A 20,568-nucleotide genomic window follows, 5' to 3' on the forward strand; every position below is an offset into this window, starting at 1 on the left:
ATTTAGCAAGCATGTAAACACCTAAATTAATGATTAAAAAAGCATTTTTGGCAAATCCAGATGATTTACCTTAGAAATATGATGATTTTTAATGTTTTTGACTGTTATAGTGCCACCTATGGTCTGATTGGAGGAGTTTGCAAAAGTAGGTTTTTTAAATAATGTCAAATATTTAAAGAACAATTTGATTGACAGCAGTGGTCCTACAGGCAAATTTGTTCAGAATGAGGAGATTGATCGTACGATGTAAAGATCTAGTGTGTGCGTGAATATATTAACATTTTCTGCTAATTGATGTCATTTACCATAGAAATATAGTGTTTTTAAGCTTTTTTTTAACTGTTATAGCGCCACCTATGGTCCAATCTACATAAAATGTTCCATGTTTGTTTAGAATCACCTGTCGCAAGTTTTGTGTAATCGTTTGGGATTTATAGGCTTTTGGGTGTATTTGGACATGTCTCTTTTCTAAATGAACCCGTTATAGCTACCCAAAGGGTAAAGTTCAAAAATGTTTTGATAATGTTTCAGATAACTTTGATAACTATATTAAATTATGTAATATTTCATTTGATTTGATCATATTGTTTTTAATTTTAGATTTTTTTATTTTTATATTTGAACTGAAATAAGGTGATAAACAGATTCATTACACTCAACTTACATTACGCAGATAATGTATAGACTTCTATAATATACAGTATAAGCTTCAAATAACTTTGATTAATGATATTTAAAAATATTACATTATATAATTATTTAAATGTTACCATATTGAGTGTGTGTGTGTATATAATATATATATATATATATATATATATACAGGTATGTATGTATGTGTATACATATATGTATATAATATATATAATATATTTATTTATTTATTTTGTAAAATATAAACTGAAATAAGGAGATACATGCATCCCTTATAGTCAACTTTTAACAAGGCGTGAACTTTCTAGAAGTTCTCATGGATTACTGCTGTGGAGGAGGGTGAAGAGAGGAGGAATGGGAGAGAGAGAGAGAACGAGAGCGTGAAGCACTCATGTGAAAATATTAACTCTGGTCTTATCTAAATGAAACTGGAGTGAACAGGACGACCAGACAGAACTTGGTACAATTTGCATATGAAAAAAAAGCTGCAGATCAGGGCTCATTATTTAAGGAACTGTAAGTTTCTTATACGCCAAATCTCATTAAAGCTGCTGCATTCATGCTTTTGTTTACTGCAGCTAATCGTGTCATTTATCTTTATAGTCGGGCGCCGCATGTATGTTTGCTGAGATTAATACACATTTGAGCTGCTGCCTGCTTCAGCTGCTGCAGATGTATAATTGATTTTAAAGTGAATCTGAGCTGTTGAGCCATAAAATAGGTATATTAGCTTGAACATTAATAATGCAAATCAGTGCCTGAGATAGCAGCTGCCAGGGGAGGACCCAGCCTTTTTACCCACAATGCACTGAGATAGACAGTTAGCTCAGCTCAGCTTATACCAGCCTCTCATCCGGTTTCATTATTTTCTCTTCTAGTCTCATCTGTTTTTTTTTTTCATTTAGTCTCTTCTGTTCTCTTGTTTTTTTTTCTCATCTAGTCTCATTTACTACTCTACTTTTTTCTCATTTCTTCTCTTATATTCTCCTATAATTTCTCGTCAAAATAAGCTGTTTTGTTTCTTTCTCATCTCAACTTCCCCTTTTCTCATAATTATTATTTTTTCCCTCGTTTTTGTCTTGCCTGATCTATTTTTTTTTCTGGGCTTGCTTCTTCTCTTCTGGTCTTGTCTTGTCTCTTCTCATCTGGTCTCATGTCTTCTGTTCGATTCCAGTCTAATCTCTTCTATTTTGGTCTTTCTGATATCTTCTGTTCTCTTCTCATCTTGTTTAATTTCTTCTCATCTCAACTTTCTATTCTAATTTTTTTTCCTCTTCTTGTCTATTCTTTTCTTCTCATTTTGTCTCTTCTGTTTTCTTGGCTTAACTTTTAAATAAGTTCAGATTTGTTCTCTTTATATCTTTTCTCTTCAGTTCTTGTCTCATCTCATCTCATTCTGCTGTTTCTTTTTATTACTTTCTTGTCTAATTTCTTCTGTTTTATTTTGTTCTTGTCTAATTTCTTCACCTTCTTTTTGTTCTAATTTTTCTCATGTTTTTTTTCTTCATCTTGCATCTCATTGAATCTTATCTTGCCTCTTTTCTTCTGGTCTTGTCCTCTCTTTTCTCATATCTTATGTTCTCATCTCTCATCTTTTCTCTTTTGGTCTCTTCTAATCTTTTCTTGTCTATTTTCATTTGTCTCATCTCATTTTGTCTCTTCTCAACTGTTTTCTTCTGATGATTCTCATCTCAGTTTTCTCTTCAAGAATACAACTTTTGTTTAGACACATCACACACAAACTTGTGTGAGCACATCCTCCCTGGAAGAACCTTTTTTTAGGCAGTGTATTCTGTGAGAGCTGTCAAAAGTGTTTTCATTGCTGTCAACTGATATTGAGTGACTCATGACAGGTTTGGGAAATCTTAAGTGCACATATGCCAGCTCTGCACGAAGGTGTTCTGAGTGATTTTTCTGAAATCTGTGTGTCGTGATTTATTACTGAGCAGTGGTGACTGCTGTTTCACGTTCTTGTTTTGGGAAAAACATGAAATTAATACAGCATGTAAATTTCAAAGAGAAAACATGAGAAAATAAGGCCAAGAATAGCACATCAGAATCACTGTCTCTTTCACTCGGCAGAGTAGCATCAGAGAAAACAGATGGCAGTGAAATTCACTGTAGTTGCCACTTCATTTAAAGTGCTTATGTGCTTGAACATACTGTTGTGATATTCATCCTCCTTTTCAAGTGCTGCTGCTCTTGTGAAAGTGTTACATATACACAGCCTCATCCAGATATGTCTAGTAATTACTAGTTCCTGATTGACCAAGGTTAAGGGTTAAGCATGATTTTATCCCACCGGGCTGATGTTGTTTCTGTCTATATGTGCGTTTGTAGGTTATCCAAACATTGTGGCAACGTATGGTCGTGGATACACAGGATTTTCTCCTAGCTACAGTTACCAGTTTCCAGGTGAGTCTGTCTGTCTGTCTGTCTATCTGTGTACCTCACTCGTTATGAAACTGCAAACTGTCATGTAATTCAGCATCATTTTGGGAGCTCGTTACATGCACACGTGTGCATGTCAGTGAAAGGTGTGTGTGTGTGTTTGTTAGAGGTGTGAAGGTGAGCGCATTTTTCTGCAGCTGGTGGCAGATATTATTGTTGATATGAGTGTCCTGTGGATGGCCACCTGCCTGCTGATATCATGAGCAGAGCTAATGGGTTTTTCTTCTGTGGGTGTGACGCTGATCTTTCCCCAACATGTTTGTTCATACTGTAGTGCACATTTGTAGTTTCAGTGTAGATTTGTTCTGTTGCAAACATTTTTGTCTCAGTTTTAAAGAAAAAAATAATTTGCTATTTTTGTCTTTGTTTTAGTTAATGATAGCAACACATCAAAAGGGTTTATGAGACCCATATTTTCTCTTTCTCACAGGGCTTAGTAGTTCTTCAAATATTTATATTCAGAATAGTAATAAATTATATTTAACAGGGTTAACTCATAAAAAGATACACATACACACAAGAACACACAAACTGACAGTCCCATTCACATAAACACACACATTCTCGCTGTGCTCTGATCTGTGGTGAGCCTCAAACTCTTGTACAGTTACTCATCTTTATGTGACGGCACCATACCATAAAATCAAACTACAAGAACATCTGTCTTTCTCTTGCTGTTTCTTTAGTACTGAAACTTGAAATGAACCCTGAAATGGGACAGCAGTGACACACACACACAGAGCGTAAAGCTAGGAATTCTCTCTCACACAAAACTGTCTGAATCCGTGTGAGATCATGAATGAGCCACTGACAAACCCAGAGATCTCTCCTTCTCTGCTGTCATTATGGAAATCAGCCATTTGTAAGGAGACTTTGGGAGAGCCGTTGTGCCCCTATTGTTTTTTTAATGCTCTTTCTTTGTATCATCTCGAATGTGCATTGAATTTTGAATCTGGCGTTTGTGTTTCCTGCATTCCCACACTTACAGATGTGCATCTTTTGGCTATAGTTGTTGTTTTGGAGTCTTTTTAAAATGCTTCCTGTTTTTGAATGGCACATGAAAGAAAGAATGAAATATGGATTTTCTCTCATTTTTCATGTAGTGTAGTACTTTACCACCAAAATGTAATTCATATACTGTGTATATATATTTATTTAATGTAATTTAAAAATTATTTATAGATCATCTAGATAGATAGATAGATGTCTTTCCTAACTGTCTGGAGTTGTTGGGGTCTTTTTAAATGCCTAAAGATGTTTCTTAAGTGTTTGGTGAAGGCCATTAAAATGCATAACAAATTAGAAGTGTTTACTTGGGTGATAATGAGGTGGCCTTGCTAATTAATGCTAAGTGCTTTTAGCTAACAAGACAGGCTGCTCGTTAAAAGGGCGGAGTCCTTCCTGCTGACACCCTGAGCTCCTCGAGTCCTCAGAGAATCAACACTGACACCTGTCACCCAGGATTTTTGTCATATTTCTCATAAATTCTTACGTTGTTTTTTTCTTCGCTATACGTTACACATTTAAAATCTTAACCTAAGGTCAGCAGAAACCATCATTCTGGAAACATTTCCATTAGAAACAGGCCAAGCGCTTCGACTCTTTTGTGCCTGGGCAGGGAATGATTTATTTTCGACAACAAATTTCGGCCTGCTTGATCGTGTTCTGGCACAAGGGCCTGATCTGTCGAAAGACAGAGAGAGATGGTTTTGTTTTATGATGAGCGATAGGAAATGCATGTCACCTCCATGATATCTGCTTCAGAGTGGTGCATCAATACTTCCTTCCATTGCACACACACTTACACACGTGATTCATGGCCCATTTGTTTCAAAAACAGAAAGATCGGTAAGATGAGATCGTATACTTTTTTTGGAGTTGCGCAATCACGGCTGTCCTCCTGCCCATAAAATTGTCTCTCATTATGGTGTGGGGTGAAACTCATGGCTGGCTGGTGACGTTTGAAGGTTTTGCGATGTCCAGGGATCTTTCTGGAGATTTCTACTCCCTCCTTCATCGTTAAGTTTAATGGTGTATGAAAGAGCTAAAAAAAGATTGAGCCCTTTAATCTGCCTGGCAAAATGACTTTTTGTCCCCTAATCAAACATCAGAAGACTCACAATGAAGATCCAGCTCATTCATTTTGGGCAAAACCTCTCACATATGAAAACTGATCTTAGTTTAGACACCTGTGCACAAAAACCCTTTCATAATGGCTTTTCTGGGTGTTTATACTGTTGTGTAGGAAGCAAAGAAGTGTTTATATGTATGCATGTTGTGTTCTTCATATTGACACTAGGGCTGTGTATCACCAGCAAAGTCACGATACGATACGTATCACGATACATATGCCACGATACGTATCACGATACATGACTGCACTGAATTTCACCTCAGCAGAATTTAGTAAAACAGCTGTTTATTAAACACTGCATACTATAGTGCCATTTCTAACTATTGGCAGAGCAGGCAGTTGACCTCTGCATTATGAAGGGCCTCCATAACTGTACAATACAGTACAATATAGGTAATGGCATATGTTTCATGTTTACATTGTGCACTCCCCACCAGGTACAATATTCTGATTGTTTGCATCTTGTTTTTAAGCCCATAAATAATAATGTACTTGTTCTAATAAATTTACACTGTAATGTACTCATTCTAATATATTTAAAAAATCATTTACATTGCTGGTAGGTTATCCAATATCGATACAGGGCCAGCTGTATCGATACTCGTATCGTCAAATCTCTGTGACGCGTCGTATCGATATTTTGAACACCGCACTAATAGACACCACCTGTACCAAAGGCTCCTGAGATCCACCTTTGATATCGCATGAAAAGCTTTCATAAAACTACAAACAGCATATCATTTTTTTCCATATGCAGCAACAACAGGTCACTCGCTGCACAGATGAAAAGAGAGCCAAGGCTGCTGCCTTTTCCAGCTCTTATTATGGTAGCTTTCATTGTTTTTATTTTCCTTTCAAAGTGGGCAATGAAGGAAAAATGAAGGCGCAGATTTTGTCATTTCACAGCTCCGTGTTGTTTGATAGGACACAAACCGTGTGTGTGGGCTTACATCAGATGTATTTATAGCCTAATTTCAGGACATGTGGCTCTTTTCAGCAGCTGGTTCCTAAAGCAGGGTAGCTCTAGCATAGTCAGACTGAAAGGGCATCTTTCTCTCTCTGTACCATCTATGATAATGAGGCTAGTGCTTACTTGTAAGAAATAGATTTGTACATTTTTCTGTAAGAAAAAATGTTTTTAGGGCATTGCTGGCTGATTTCTAGGGTGTTCTGTGTGAACCTGTCATCTGCAGCAGTCAGTGTTCTTCAGGGCTCGTATAGCATTCAAAATTCCTTCTCTTTCCTTCTTTCTCTTCTTCTTCCTCCTGTTCTTCCTCTCTCTTTCAGTGTCGTAGACCCCTTCTGTGCTCCCTCAGGGTCCATTTGTGCGGTTTTACGGTGCCCAGGGGAGAGCAATGTGTCCTTGTGCCCTCTCAGTAGGGTTTTTCTCTCCCATCAGCCCATTCGCTGGAGCAGATTCAAATAACGCCATAAAACTGAATGCTAAATGTTGGCGTTATCTCGTCCGTAATGAAAAGCCCATGAAATTGATTTAATGCTGCAGCGCCTCTCTCAAGCAGCCTTTCACGGCGGAAACACAAAACAATGAGCCTCCGAGATCTAATAATTAACCCACCTAATCCGGCAAAGTTAATCTCTCACAAGAACTTTGTTCCAGCGTTAACTTTGACGAAGGGAGAGAGACCGCTGGGGGACAGAAGATGCTGTGCAGAGGAAGAGACGAGGGGGAAAAAGCAGCACAAATGACTTGTGACACTTTGGTGAAGGACACTTGTGCTCGCCAACAGCGAGCAGAGCGAAAGAGAGGCAGGGACGCGTGACCTCCAATAGCATTAGCATACTGATTTGTGTTTTGTGAAGAGATTAATGAGCTGGGGAAAGAAACAGGAAATGACATGCGTAATTTAAACCAGAGAGACCACAGAGGTTTGGTATTATCTATAACCGTCTTTAATCTGGTCCTGTATTATTTTTACTCTTTTTACCTCTTTTATGGCCTTTTTTTTTTTTGCTCCACAAACTAAGCTATTATATACATGCCTACATCATGATTTTTCGTGTTTTTCATTTATTTTTCTTTCTTTCTTTTTTTTTAATTGACTATCCATATGTCAGTTTTCTCTTTTTATCTTTTTAAATTAGTTTTTTATTTATTTATATTAAATTATATATTAAATTACTTTTTATATTTTTATTAAGGTTAGCCATATGTCAAATATTTTACTTTTTTCAGTTTTTAATTTTTCATTGATGGGGAAATTTTCTCTTAATTTGAATAATTATTATATAGTTTTTCTTTTTTTCATGATTTTTTTTTTTCAATTTTCAAATTTCTATTAATTTTGATTCTTTTTTTAATGTTTTAATGTAATATATTTTTAAAAATGTTTATTTAAATTTAAATTTATTTTTCTTTCTTTTTTGAGTAGCCATATGGCAAGTATTTTTGATTTTTTAAAATTTATTTAATTTTGCTTTTATTATTCATTTTTATTGAGTGGCCATATGGCAAATTATCTCTAACACTAATCTTTTTTTTTTCCTCCTCCTCCTTTCGTTAATTTTTTGCTGTTAGATGTGATTTGCAGTGTAATATAGGAACAGTCCCTCTGGAGTAACCAGAGTGTTAAATGCCCTGCTTAAGGTTATAATGGTGATAGTTGAGGGATCACCCCATCTAACCTACAAACATTGGGTTGCCCGTCTCAAATCTTTACCTCCTAAGCCACTCCACCTTCTGAGTTGTGAGTTACAGTCTGGTGTAATGACATGCTGTAGATGGGCGTTAGACCCCCTTGTAAGTCTTTACTGCTCTGATGAGCAGCTGTCAAACGCAGATTCACACCTTCATTAAAGTGCCGGGACTGTAATTACATTTGTTATGAAATAATACAGCCGTAGATACTCTGGCCTGGTGGCTTTTTTAGTTGGCTTCTACAATGATGATGATTATGTTTGATTACAATGTTTGAACACTGAACTCGTGACTTGTTAAATATGTAGATTCTTCAGCGGTCTCAGTTTACCACAAACAAATTGCATTCTGTGAAGCACAATGTCATTCAACAGAGTTTGGCTTGTTGTTCAGTATTAAGCTGAGTAGAAATCATCAGCGGCTGATTAATTTTTTTTCATAAACTTCCAAGAAGCACATTTAGATGAGCTGTACGAGGACACACACACTCATTATTACCTGCCATTATGGACCTTAAAGAGTACCACATGTCCTCTGATGCTTCTCAATGAGATAATAGGCACTTTGTTGAAAGCAATTAATCCCACAGTCCTCTGCTCTCAGCTCTACTCTGTCCACTCACGCTCCATGTCCACCATACAAATGATCACACTGATGGATTGAGCGCTGATGCATCTCCGTCAACTCTACTAACACATGAGGGAAGACAGGCGCTGTGTTAAATCACATGGTTTCTGTATCCTCTGGTGGCATTCAGTCAAACAAGTACATTTGTCCTCCCAGTGGAGTAATCATTTTTATAAATACCCATAATTCTGTGCTGCTCACCTTGCATTAGAGCATTATGAGAAAGCTTCTGAAGCTGTGTAAAGTAAGTGCAAATTAACTTTAATATGTTGCATTTTTCTGAGCCGGTATGTGAAAGAAAAAGCTGATGGTCCTTCCATGGGCAACGTGTTCCTGTGCTGTCTGTAATTAAAATGTTGCCAGGAAAGAGATCGAGAGAGGCTGTAGATCAGTCCTGCTAGCATCACTTTAAACGAGTAATTATATTTGAGTTCTTTTGATTTATATGTAATTATTTGAACGATGATGTAGCATCTCTCCCGTGTGTGTTGCATTAGTGTGAATAGAGTTGTTCTTTGAAGCTCTGATGCATTCATGTGGCTGTAAATTTGATTGCGATGAAGAGCACTAGTAAATCATTTTCTTCTCTCGGCAGGTTTCCCAGCGGCTGCGTACGGACCCGTGGCGGCAGCAGCAGTGGCGGCGGCACGAGGCTCAGGTAGGGCGACCCGGGGAAGAAGCGGCTACATGGCGTACCCACAGAACGCAGGGCCAGGTAAACACTCTTTACCGCCTGTGTTCTGAGTGGCCACTGCTCCCCCCAGCCAAAAACACACACACTCACTTTCACTAGTGTCCTGTTTCACATTATTCACTCATCATGTGCCCTAAACTGTCATTTCATAGATTCTATTGCATCCTTGTTGAACTAGATAAATCTCTCTGCTAAGACTGGCTACAGATTGTACTCTGCTTAGAAACCTTCCCAGGGTTAATGCAGGGTTAATCAGTAGAGGGCACTGCAGAGATCAGTTCCAATCTTGGACCTGAACTTTACCGTGGCCTGGGAAGTGTTCCTTTTAGTGCCCTCTGATGTGAATGACTCTGTAGCACTATACAGAAGAGTATATCCATCTCAGTTGATCATCTAGAATCCTTACCACTCTCTGTCAAGAGTTTGAAGTGATGTACACAGGTTTAACACAGGTAGTCTAACATATAGTCAACATGAAGAGGATTTGAGAACCAGGGGTGTGCAATGTTCAGAATTTAATTGAGAATGGCTTTTTGAATTGAGTTAGCAGACAGGATGCAGAATTGCAGTTCTAATCTGAAAACAAGAAAGTGGAATTATAATGAATTTAATTCAAAGAAATTCAAATAACTGTAATTTTAACTAGAAAAGCTTCAAATGTTGGCATGACAAAAGCCTTGTTTGAAAGTTTTGAAAAAAGTTTAAAAGCCCCATGTTTTAGGATGGACAGATAGATATTTGAAATGTCATCTATAGAAAATTTTATTTAGTTTATGTATTTCAGCATATTTAATACATCAAGTTCTTGCCTAATTTGAATTTCTGTGCAATTTCAATTCTTTTTACTGTAATTGCATTTCAACTTTCTGTGACTTGTGGCCAATTCAATTCAAATTCACACTCATTAACGGAAAGGGAGTAAATTCTGAGATTTGCCCAGCCCTGTTCTCAAGATAAGTGTTGCAGAGGCTTTCACTTGAAAAGCATTATGGAAAGTGTCCATTAAAGCAAATGAAAGACTTTTTGCCATGCTCCGTTTTGTTTTCTGAATGTCAAGATATTCCTCCAGCATTGTTTCGTACAACATGATGTATGAAGACACACATAAGATTTGATTTTAAGGGTCAGATATGGCCATTGTTGAATTTGAACATCACGTACCAGGGTAGCGCTGCAGCTACGCTCGATACAGTTCAGAGCACTGGAGAATGTTGAAGTGAGTCAGGTCTCAACAGTAATGGTGCTCCAACATTAATGTGAGAACTAGATACCACAGCTTACAAACTAAACTTCTAAGACTTGATAACTGTAGTTGTTCCTTTTCAGAGTTTATTGGTCTAGTACGACGGCACTTAAGGGTGCTTTCACACCTGTAGATCGATTGCTTTTTTTTTTCCGAAACAGGGATTTAAATTATTACAATGTTGCTTTTTATTCTTGGTGCGGTTCGCTTTCATACGGCAATGTTTCTAAACAGACCAAATTTGTTAATACAAGTCACGCGTGAGTAAACTGTTCTCTCATTGCAAAACAACAAAGCTAATGCTTTTCACGGAACTTACGTAATTGCCCATTATACATTGTGATATAGCCTGGTTCGTTGGTCCGTTAGATCGGATTGCTTTCTCACTACAACCGAACCGCTCCACAGTTCGTTTTCAATCGAGCTGAGACCACCTCGTTCAGGCAATCTCGGACTGATTGTTTTGGCGCGGATCAGAGCGCGATTGCCGTGTTCACATATGCCCAAACGAACCGAGCTAAGGGGGGAAACGCGCCAGGTTCCGAAACAACGGGCCAGGTGTGAAAGCACCCTAAGAGGAAATTGTCTTGGTGAATTGCTTTCACGAACGAACTCATACCCTCATCTAAATTTTGCAGTGCCCTTTTTACTGCTGTTCCCTTTTCAAGTGAGAGTTTCAGTGATTCAGGTGGAGGTCTGTCTCCCTGGACCTGACAGAGTGATGGGAGAGACTGTTGGCTCCACAGGGGCCTGCTCCACGGGAGGCTCACAGCCTTCTGGAGGCCGATCTCCCTAGCGCATGGCAGTAGAGGCATGTGTCTCCAACTGATGTGCCTCGTCCTTTCCTGCTTTGCTGAGACATCTCCTCTGGATCTCTCTGTCCCTTTCAGAGCAATGCTCTGAGGATCATGGGATGCTTGTTTTTCCAGAGGTTGCCATATGCGAATTGACACATTCCTGATCATTAAGGCAGAAAGGACTCGTGTGTGTGTGTGTGTGTGTGTCTCTCTTTTGGTTCACCTCATCATGTGCAGGTTTTCTTTTCTCGCCTTTTCATCCCCCCCATCTTCTATTTCCATCTCCCCTCCTGTCTTTATCTCCTCTTTCCCCAGTGAGTAGGTAGTTGTCGTAAGACACTAACAGATCATTGGAAAGGGATGAGTTTGCTCAGCAGATGGAGTGCAGTGGAGGCAGTTTCCTGTGCCCTGGTGTATTGTGGGAGTGTGCAGTGTTGAGCTATGTTCTCTTGAATAAGCAGTCCTGTGTCAGTGCTTTTTCAATGGCCAGCGGTTGCTGCATTTAACCCCAGAGTCCTACGAAATGTGCTGGTCTTCATTTTTTCCCCCACAGAACTATTGGTACTGTGAAACAAAATGCAGCATGGGTTCAGGTCCGTTCGTGTTAATTAACAGATAGAAGCATGGTAGTATTACAAGGTTGTATTTGAGGGAGCAGATGAGATGTTGTGTTACGTTCTGCTCTGCTACAGTGGGCCACCTGCCCACTTGCCCGAGCATGAAGATGCTCCTGTTTGGCAAACTACCTCACATTATCTGAGATCATTATCCATTTTATCCCAAGCTCTGTGAGCCTTGAAAAGCATCTCTGTGGAGTGCTGTTTTGGCTCGTGTATATGAGGTGAGATTAAACTACAGGCCCTGGTTGCCCATTGCTTTAGCTCCTGCTGGACTGCATGTGATGTAAATCCCCTAGAAATTTTAATAAAAAATGCACCTGAATTTACAGCAGCAAAGCCCCCCATCAACAGTCCCAGAATGAGTCCCTCTGCTGAGATCGGCAAAGCTGAAGCCACTGTGTTTTCACATTAGAGCTCGAGTCCATTTGTGTGGTTTGTATGAAGGAATCATACCCAAGTTAACTTTTTCATTTTTCAGTTTGCTTTCTTTTACTTCTCTTTTAATGTTTTTGATACATTCTACAGTGGTAAACGGCAGTAGTACCAGAGCCTTCTGCATTTTGTCACCAATTTAAAAAGTCTGGAGTCTAGACTATGAATGTATTAATAATTTAAATTAATACAATGTAAAAGTATAATTGTGTCATTTAATACATAAATTTTAATTTTAGTTTTTCCTTTTGTTTAATATTTATTTTAAAATGTAAATGTAATATTATTTTAAATGTATTAAAAATATTGTTTTTATCTGTAATATTTATTTTTAAATTGTTTCAAGAATATTAAATTTTTATATGTATTTAAATGTAATAAATTTAAAATAAATATTTAAAAATGTTTATTGGTATATCATATTCTATCTGTGTAGTGTAATATTTATTTTTTAAATTATGTAACATTCTAATTGTTTAAAATGTATGACTTTAGAACACTTTAAGAGAACAGAAAACACATAGCCCGATGAAGCTGAGCTCTAGATAACTCAACTTTCAGTTCGATCAGCAAGAAGACTTCAGTATCTTTGTCACTTAAGAAAACAAAAACATGAGGTGCGTAATGGGCGTCTTCCTGCTGTGTGCATCTACAATTCATAACGCTTCGTGTCAAAAGCTTTGTAACTGAGCCGTCACTAATTTAGATCTACTGTCCTGGATTTGTGAAGTTACTTTGTCATTCAACCAAAGAAAAGCGCTGAGAGAGACCTGAGAGCATGCCAGAAAATGCCTGAATAAATCATGTCTTAAAATTCATTAGCAAAGCCTTTCTGAGCACCAAAATGACAAGACATTAAATATGTATTATTTATTAAATGTCGGCACTTACGGAAAAGGGGGTCTAGTGATGTTAATTAGCCAGTCGTTCGGTCAAAAAGGACTATTTTAAATGGAAAGTGAAAGCTAAATCCAGGCACGGGTGCCCCCCCCCCCTTCAAAATTGACTTTAGGTGGAAATGAAGAGGCTAATTACAGCTGCTCTGAAATTCAAAGCTAATTTGGGGGCCAATATGACGGGCTAACTGACAACCGTTCTGAAGTGGCTTGTTGGAATGGCCACCAGGGATTTGAGTGGGAGTAGTGTGTGTGTGAGTATGGATAATCACACACACACTTGTTCACTGATGCACTCTTAACCAGCTCAGCGGCGTAAGTGGTAGAGGAGAGACACTGGCCTGTGTTTTATTGTGAATGTGATCGAAAGCTCTTAGACTGTTTGACGTGTGTGTGTTAGTGAGCGAGAGAGGCAGTTTGAGGTCACTTCTGTGATCTGGTAAAGTGGAAGCGAGGGGAGCAGTTATCCACTCAGAGAGCCGCCCCTCTGCTGACTACATGCAAAGAGGCCGAGGAAGAAAACAAGTAGAACAGCGAATACTGGAGTTGTAACTTCGTACGAGTCCTTTCTGTTATTCAGGAGAGAGATGGCGAGAGTGAAAGAGAGGAAAGAGGGGTAATTATCTTCAGAAATGAGGCTCGGCGAACGATTCGCACTGCTGGGCCCGCTGATCCGGTCGCCACGGCAACGCCGACCCACTCATTTGTTTTGCAGATGAGTAATTACATCCAATTAGACTACAGAGAGAGTGAAAAAAGAGAAACAAATGGAAGAAGGGGTCTTTTGTTTCACGCTGATAGCTGGAATATTAATAATTGGGCTGAAGATCCGATCGACAGTGATACTGCAACTAGGAGCTGATCTGAAGTCTTCAGCAGTTCACACCTGAGAGCCTCACCTCCACACACACACACTCTCCCACACTCGCTCGTTCTCCTGTTTATGGTTGCCATGGAATTTTGCTGTTAGATGTTGACATCAGTATGGGATTTCAATGCAAGTGCCCCGTCAGGCCTCAGACTCTTTGATGTACTGTCCATGAAGTACTGTAATATAGTGGTCAGGACTGGTGACCAGAAGATTGCTGGTTCAGTCGAGCCATTCAGTGAGCACTTAACCCCAGGTTACTTCAATAAAGTCATGGTGGCATTCTATTCATTTTAATTCATTTTTCTTCAAAATTAAGGTTTCTGCAGTAAGAAAATTTGCAATATTAACTGTTAACAAAATTGTTAATTTATCTAAAGACCATAAAGTCAAGGTCAGTCACCTTGTTTTTTTTTCTGCTTTTTAAAACTGGAATGCACATTTTTGGCTCATGCAGTGGTATTACTGTTCTCATTAACCCATATGCCCAGACTGCTGTAACAGAGATTTGCAGCTTTAGCATGCTGCCAGCTGAATTATCAAGCTCTGGTGATGTGCTGGAATATTGTGTTATTGATGAAGCGCTACAGCAGATGTCCATACAACTAAAACAGCATTCGACTGGTGTTCATTAGCAGACTGTTAATTTGCACACATATTGTGCCACACGGACTAAACACATTTCTGCAGCAGACACCCACATCGCCGCAACCCCCCCGAGGAGACGCTCGCTGCCTCTCGAACATGCTGCAAGAGAACATGTGTTGTTTTAGAAAGATCAGAGGAAAGCTATTATTTCTCTAACTTTGATGTCAGAGCAGCGTTGTCCGATCCCTCTCTGTTTCTCACCTTTGCTCAAGTGAAAGTAAATCATTTGTATGCTCTGAAAGGAAAATGAGCAGAAGAAGATAATCAGGCAGCGGCTCACTCCCAGATGGCTGCTTCTGCTGTCTTGCCATCCAACTGGAGAGCTCTTTTCAGCCTCATTTTATTCATATCCTTTTACACTGATGGCACTATCATTAGAGGCAATCTACCTGAACAATAAAGGTAATTTTCCCTGCCTTTATTAGATAAGACCTTCCCGACTGAGCACCTTGTGCAGCTGAGGGCTAATTGTCCGTGTCAGCATAAACAAAGCAGCTTTGTACATCCGTTGCGTGTGTGAATGTCGGCTTTGTGTACTGCCTCTCCCAGTATCCTGTAATCGGCAGAATTAGGCAGATGGAACAGGAAGCCGCCATTGTGGTGTCCTGGCATCTGTGACTTGTGGAATGTGTGCGGCACGGTTCCACGAAGACTTCGTGGGAGGGGGGGGGATGTTGCACGTTCGCCAACCCACGCCCTGCTCAGCCATTTAACAAATGGAGGAGTCTGTGTAGAGGTCGACTCTTGTTTGTTGTTAAAGATCTAATTAGAGTGTGCAGAAGAGGCAGCGGAAGCTTGTCTAATTAGCGGGGAGCAGAAAACCTACTTTAAAATTCAAGGACTGGCGATTAGAATGCACGTCGAAAAAATAGATTATGAAAAGAAAAGGGTGTCTCTGGCCTTTGTTTTGCTGGTGTGGTCTTTTTTGTAGTTGAGATCGAGCGTGAAAAATTGGTTTAGTCCTGAGTAACAGTGCAGGGTGGGGAGAAAAAGATCCAAAAGACTCTGAACAGAAATGTCAATTTTTCACTAAAGAGCCAGGAAGCCTAGCAGTGACCTGAAACAACCCCAGTGTGTCCCACACAGAACTTTGTAGGAAACGCCAGACTTCTGCAGAATTTGATTTGTGGGTGTTTATAACATTGAACACATCACTCACCAGCTTTGTTTAAAGGAATAGTTCATACAAAATAAACATTCTGTCATCGTTTACTCACCATTGTGTCGTTTCAAACCTGTATGACAAAAGAAGATAATGTGAAGAATGTCTTTATCCATAGAATGAAAATCATTGTGGATATAAATAATATTAGACCCCAATGACCCTCATTGTCTGGACAAAAAACAAAACAAAAAACACATTTTTCACAATATCTTCTTTAATTTTGCTTAGAGGAAAGAAAATTGTGCAGGTATGGAATGATGTGAAGAGGAGTAAATGATTTTTCATTTTTGGGCAAAACTGTTCCTTTAATATGTTTACGCTTTAAATTAAACAGTTTAAGAGAAATCATGGTCATGTACATCTGCATATTTTTGTGCAGAGTGTGTCCATGGAATCATGCACATGAAGCTTGAGTTTAGACAGAGATGTAATTGGAATCATTACAGCAGTACATTTCTGTGATTCCTCAAGTCACGTATTACAGTAAGCAGGCGGTGTTGGAGGTGTGCCATTCCTCAAGCACTTGAGCATAATTTGACAGGCAGGCGTTTTGCCCACAAACCACGGACGGTGAGGGAAAGTTGCGAAGCTGATGACAGAGAAACTATTTATAGCTTCAGATTTCTCTTGGCAACTGTTGAGGGCATAATCAGCGCTGGGATGTTCGGCACAGCTCCAGGATGCTCCTGCAGGTCCCAGACCCCAATGAAAAGCAAACGTGCGGCAAGGCAGACGCAAGATGAAAAACCTGTGTGGTGGATCTTGACTTTCTTTGATTGGATCATCTTACTGTTTCTGAAAAGCCAATGAAGACTTTTAATGCCCTTTGTATATCAAACCTGCACATAGGATTGAAAAGACCAGCTATAAATGTCAGCGATGCTGGAGCCATCAAATGACGTCCTCTGAGGCGTTCATTATCCGCCATCACAATGAAAAGTGTGTTTGTGACTGTTAATGATGTCTAACATCCTTTTTTGATGTTAATGTCCAATAAACATCAATGGAGCGCTGTTGAACCACATTTTATTCATCACTGTATTTGCCATATCTGACCTGTTCACTCATAGGTTTCTCTTTAGAGCTTTGCTAGCATCTCTGTGATAGTCGGTTTGGTTTAGTGGGAATCATGTTACAAACTGAGTACGAGTGTGTGTACGTGGGCATCATTCAGCCTCGTGTTGTCTCCTGTCACGCATACCTCACTGCCTCAGTCACTTCATCTTTGTGTATCATATAAACACCTCTCTTCTCAATGACGGCATCCCCCCTACTCTGCGTATTTCCCAGGGTTCCCCGATTACGGCTTTTATTCTGGGCCCGGTGACCAGCGGGGCACTCCCTGCTCCTTTGCCGACTTTGCCACCCTGGGGCCCCATATGGGTCAGATGCTGCAAAGCGAGCACGTCACCTCTACCTGCAACTCACCCTCCCAGCACCACCCAAGCCCGGACCACTTTAAGAGCTCAGGTGTGTATGGCATATTTTGTCCTAGACATGTGTTGCTTCTAAAACCCGTTTATTCTGATGTATTGGGAAATACACCTTCATTTTTTCCTCATTCCAAATGTACATGTGTATCCCAGCATGCTGAGAGTTGTTGTCCTTCCTTACTTTTTCAAGGGTAAAAACCCTTCCATGTGTATCCACTCATGTACTGCATGTTTAAGTACAAAGAAATCAGTCCTACCTATAAATAAAATGACATAAAATATGATTAAAACACTTTATATAAATATGTACTATATGTACTACATATTTAATTTTGTAGTCACAAAAAGACTAAATCTAAATCACTGAATAAATAGACTAAATCACATTTTAGTCTCATAAATGTGAGAAGTACCTTTATTAACAGAAATGAAAAGTTTGGACTGTATTTACATCTGTACCCCTTGTGATCACCTGACAGATGTTAATACAGGTGTAAACTCATACAACATCTGTGTATGAAGCGTAATTTAGGGTTTTGATGATACGAGTTTGCAGGACCGAGCTCACCAACTTGAACTTTGGAACGCAGCCAAATTCGCCTGAGCTTTTGTTTCCCGTCTCCTGCATTGCATTATGTATAAATGGAAGTCATTGGAATGAAAAGTTTAATGTGACTGGCTGTTTAGAAATCAGATTTAAAATGAACCCTCTAGTCATGGAGGGACTACTCTGTGGAGTAACAGTCTTGTCCCGATGAAAGAGGCAGGGAAGTCACGCGTTGTGCAGCCCTTCTGTGGTACTGTCCTAATCACTGTGGCAACATGGCTTGTGTCAGGCCAGGTGTTGTGGATCTTTGAGATTTGGCTCCTTCTGTCCTACTTCTTTTGCCTCATTTCATTTGGCAGCCAAAAAAATGGAAAATGTCTGTAGTCCTCTTACTTTACACCAGCGATCACTTAGATGTGGGTTTGGACTCGAGCCTAACCTGTGCTCATTTTGAGGCTGCAAACTTTGGATTCACAGTACAAAGGCTAAATCTAAATCCATTCATGAGTGTACATTATGTAAATGTAAAAAACATCAGTGTTCTTGTCATTTCTCTGAAATGTCACATTGTGGAAGTGAATGTGTTGGGAACTCCATTTCTGTTGACTTCAAGATCTCTGAAGTGCGTTTAGACCAAAAATTGTGATTTGCTACGTCTTATTAGCTTTCTACTTTTCCAAGTCTTTTTTTCTCTTATGTTTTTGCTTTTACCAGCCAAAAAAACCCCCACATCCTTTAGTTTTATTTTTTGTGTTGACATTGGAAACAAAAACTCATCTTCTACTTTGCTGCTGCATTAGGACCTTAATATTGCTTTCAGTATGTGTTTAGAGCGTTTTGAGAGATCTATTAAATACAGGCGTGCTTACCTGATATGAAGGTCTGTCCAAATGTCTCTTGTATGCTTGTTGCTGTGGCAACTTGGACACAGTCGATGCATTGTGGGTTTTTCAGGGGTCAATACTGATGCCATTGGTGTGTAGCTTTGTGTTAGAGAATATTTAAATTTCTATGGCTGTCCCTGCTCAGCAAAAACACTTTGTTATCCCGCCAAAGGAATGCGCAGGGTGACATCAATTAAAACCCCAACGCTGGGAGCCGGAGCGGGACAGATGAGTCACCTGTGTCTCAGAAACACTGTGTAATCACAGGCCGGTGGGTTTAATTAGCATGGGTGCTGCTAAGCTACCAGTCAAAGCCAATAAATGTAAGTCATGTTTAGCTATTAAAGCTAATAGCAGTAACAGTTTAGCCCCAGGGTTTAATTTAGAACATAAATCCCATTCCTGGCAAAGCGAGAGAAAGCACGGCACTCACCTTTACAGAATCCAGCAATTATATGGAATAAAGATTACAGTACACACATAAAATGACTGTGAAAGCAAGGAAAGCCGTAGCACTCAGATAAGACAGGGGAAGCACGTCCATAGGCAGGCGGAGAATTAGTTAATGCTGTCTGTCATCATTTATTTAAAACCACAGTGTTAAATAAAAATACTGCTAAACGAAATATTTATTTCTATATATACTTAAATATATGAATAAATACTTTATGAACGTGTATATATATATATATATATGTTTTTTTTTTATTTGAGTATTTTATACTGTTATTACATTATTTAATTGCAAAAAGTTTTTTTTCTAGCATGACTCTAATGGATCTATTCCCATTTTAGTTTTCAGTAAACTTATTGAATCAAACCATCATATTGGTTCCTCTAAATAATCACTTATTTTGGATGACAACTAGTGTGTGTGAATTATGACAGAATTTTAACCTTTGTGATCTACTTAACATGTTTCTGAGTTTTCTGTTAACATTATGGGGGTTTATGAGGGGGTTTAGTAAATAAGACAGAGTAAGTAATATAAAGGTCAATACAGTGTGACATCATTACCTCGCTTTGTACATAATACGCATTCTGTCCTCCATCTGGTTTATACCTGTGGTGACTGCAGTCAGTGATGTTGGGGGTTTCTCCAGCTCCAATCTTTACATGCGTGTTCACGCTCACTTGAAATCTCAGCTCACAGCGTGCTCAGCACAGCATGAAAGCCTGCATTTCTCCCTGCCCTGTCCTTCGATCAGACCTGCTTAATGCACAGCGCAGCATGTGGTTGGATGACAATGTTATTTCGCTTTTTAACACATTCACCTGCATGTTTTTTTTTAATGTATTTAATAATGAATATTATACAGAACAGTACTAGGCAAGTGACGTGTCATGCATTACCGTTCAAAAGTTTGGGGTCAGTAAGATTTTTTTTTTTTTTTTAATGTTTTGAAAGAAGTCTCTTATGCTCACCAAGGTTGCATTTATTTGATCAAAAATACAGTAGAAACATTAATGTTGTGAAATACTATTACAATTTCAAATAACTGTTCTATTCTAATTTATTTTTTAAATGTAATTTATTCTTTTGATGCAATGCTGAATTTCCAGCAGTCATTAATTCAGTCTTCAATCTCACATGATTCTTTAAAAATCATTCTAATAAGCTGATTTGCTGCTCAAGAAGCATTTCTTATTATTATCAATGTTGAAAACAGTTGTGCTGCTTAATATTTTTGTGGATACTTATTCTTTGATCAATAGAAAGTTGAAAAGAACAGCATTTATTAGAAATCTTTTGTAACATCGTCACTTTTGATCAATTTCATGTGTTCTTGCTGAGTAAAATATAAATTTCTTAATATAT

General features: G+C 38.8%; 1 protein-coding gene across 1 annotated transcript in view; it reads left to right on the forward strand.

Annotated features, from left to right (window-relative positions):
- LOC107743464 (RNA-binding protein Musashi homolog 2-like) overlaps positions 1-20,568 on the forward strand; it is a 252,987-nt gene that overhangs the window by 231,662 nt on the left and 757 nt on the right. The window contains exons 12-14 of the mRNA XM_016556685.1: positions 2,995-3,069; positions 9,118-9,180; positions 17,176-17,355. Coding sequence (XP_016412171.1) covers positions 2,995-3,069; positions 9,118-9,180; positions 17,176-17,355 — 318 coding nt within the window. The remainder of the gene's footprint in view (positions 1-2,994; positions 3,070-9,117; positions 9,181-17,175; positions 17,356-20,568) is intronic.

Source organism: Sinocyclocheilus rhinocerous, unplaced genomic scaffold (genome assembly GCF_001515625.1).
Source record: "Sinocyclocheilus rhinocerous isolate Xijiao unplaced genomic scaffold, SAMN03320098_v1.1 scaffold106, whole genome shotgun sequence".
Taxonomy (NCBI): domain Eukaryota; kingdom Metazoa; phylum Chordata; class Actinopteri; order Cypriniformes; family Cyprinidae; genus Sinocyclocheilus; species Sinocyclocheilus rhinocerous.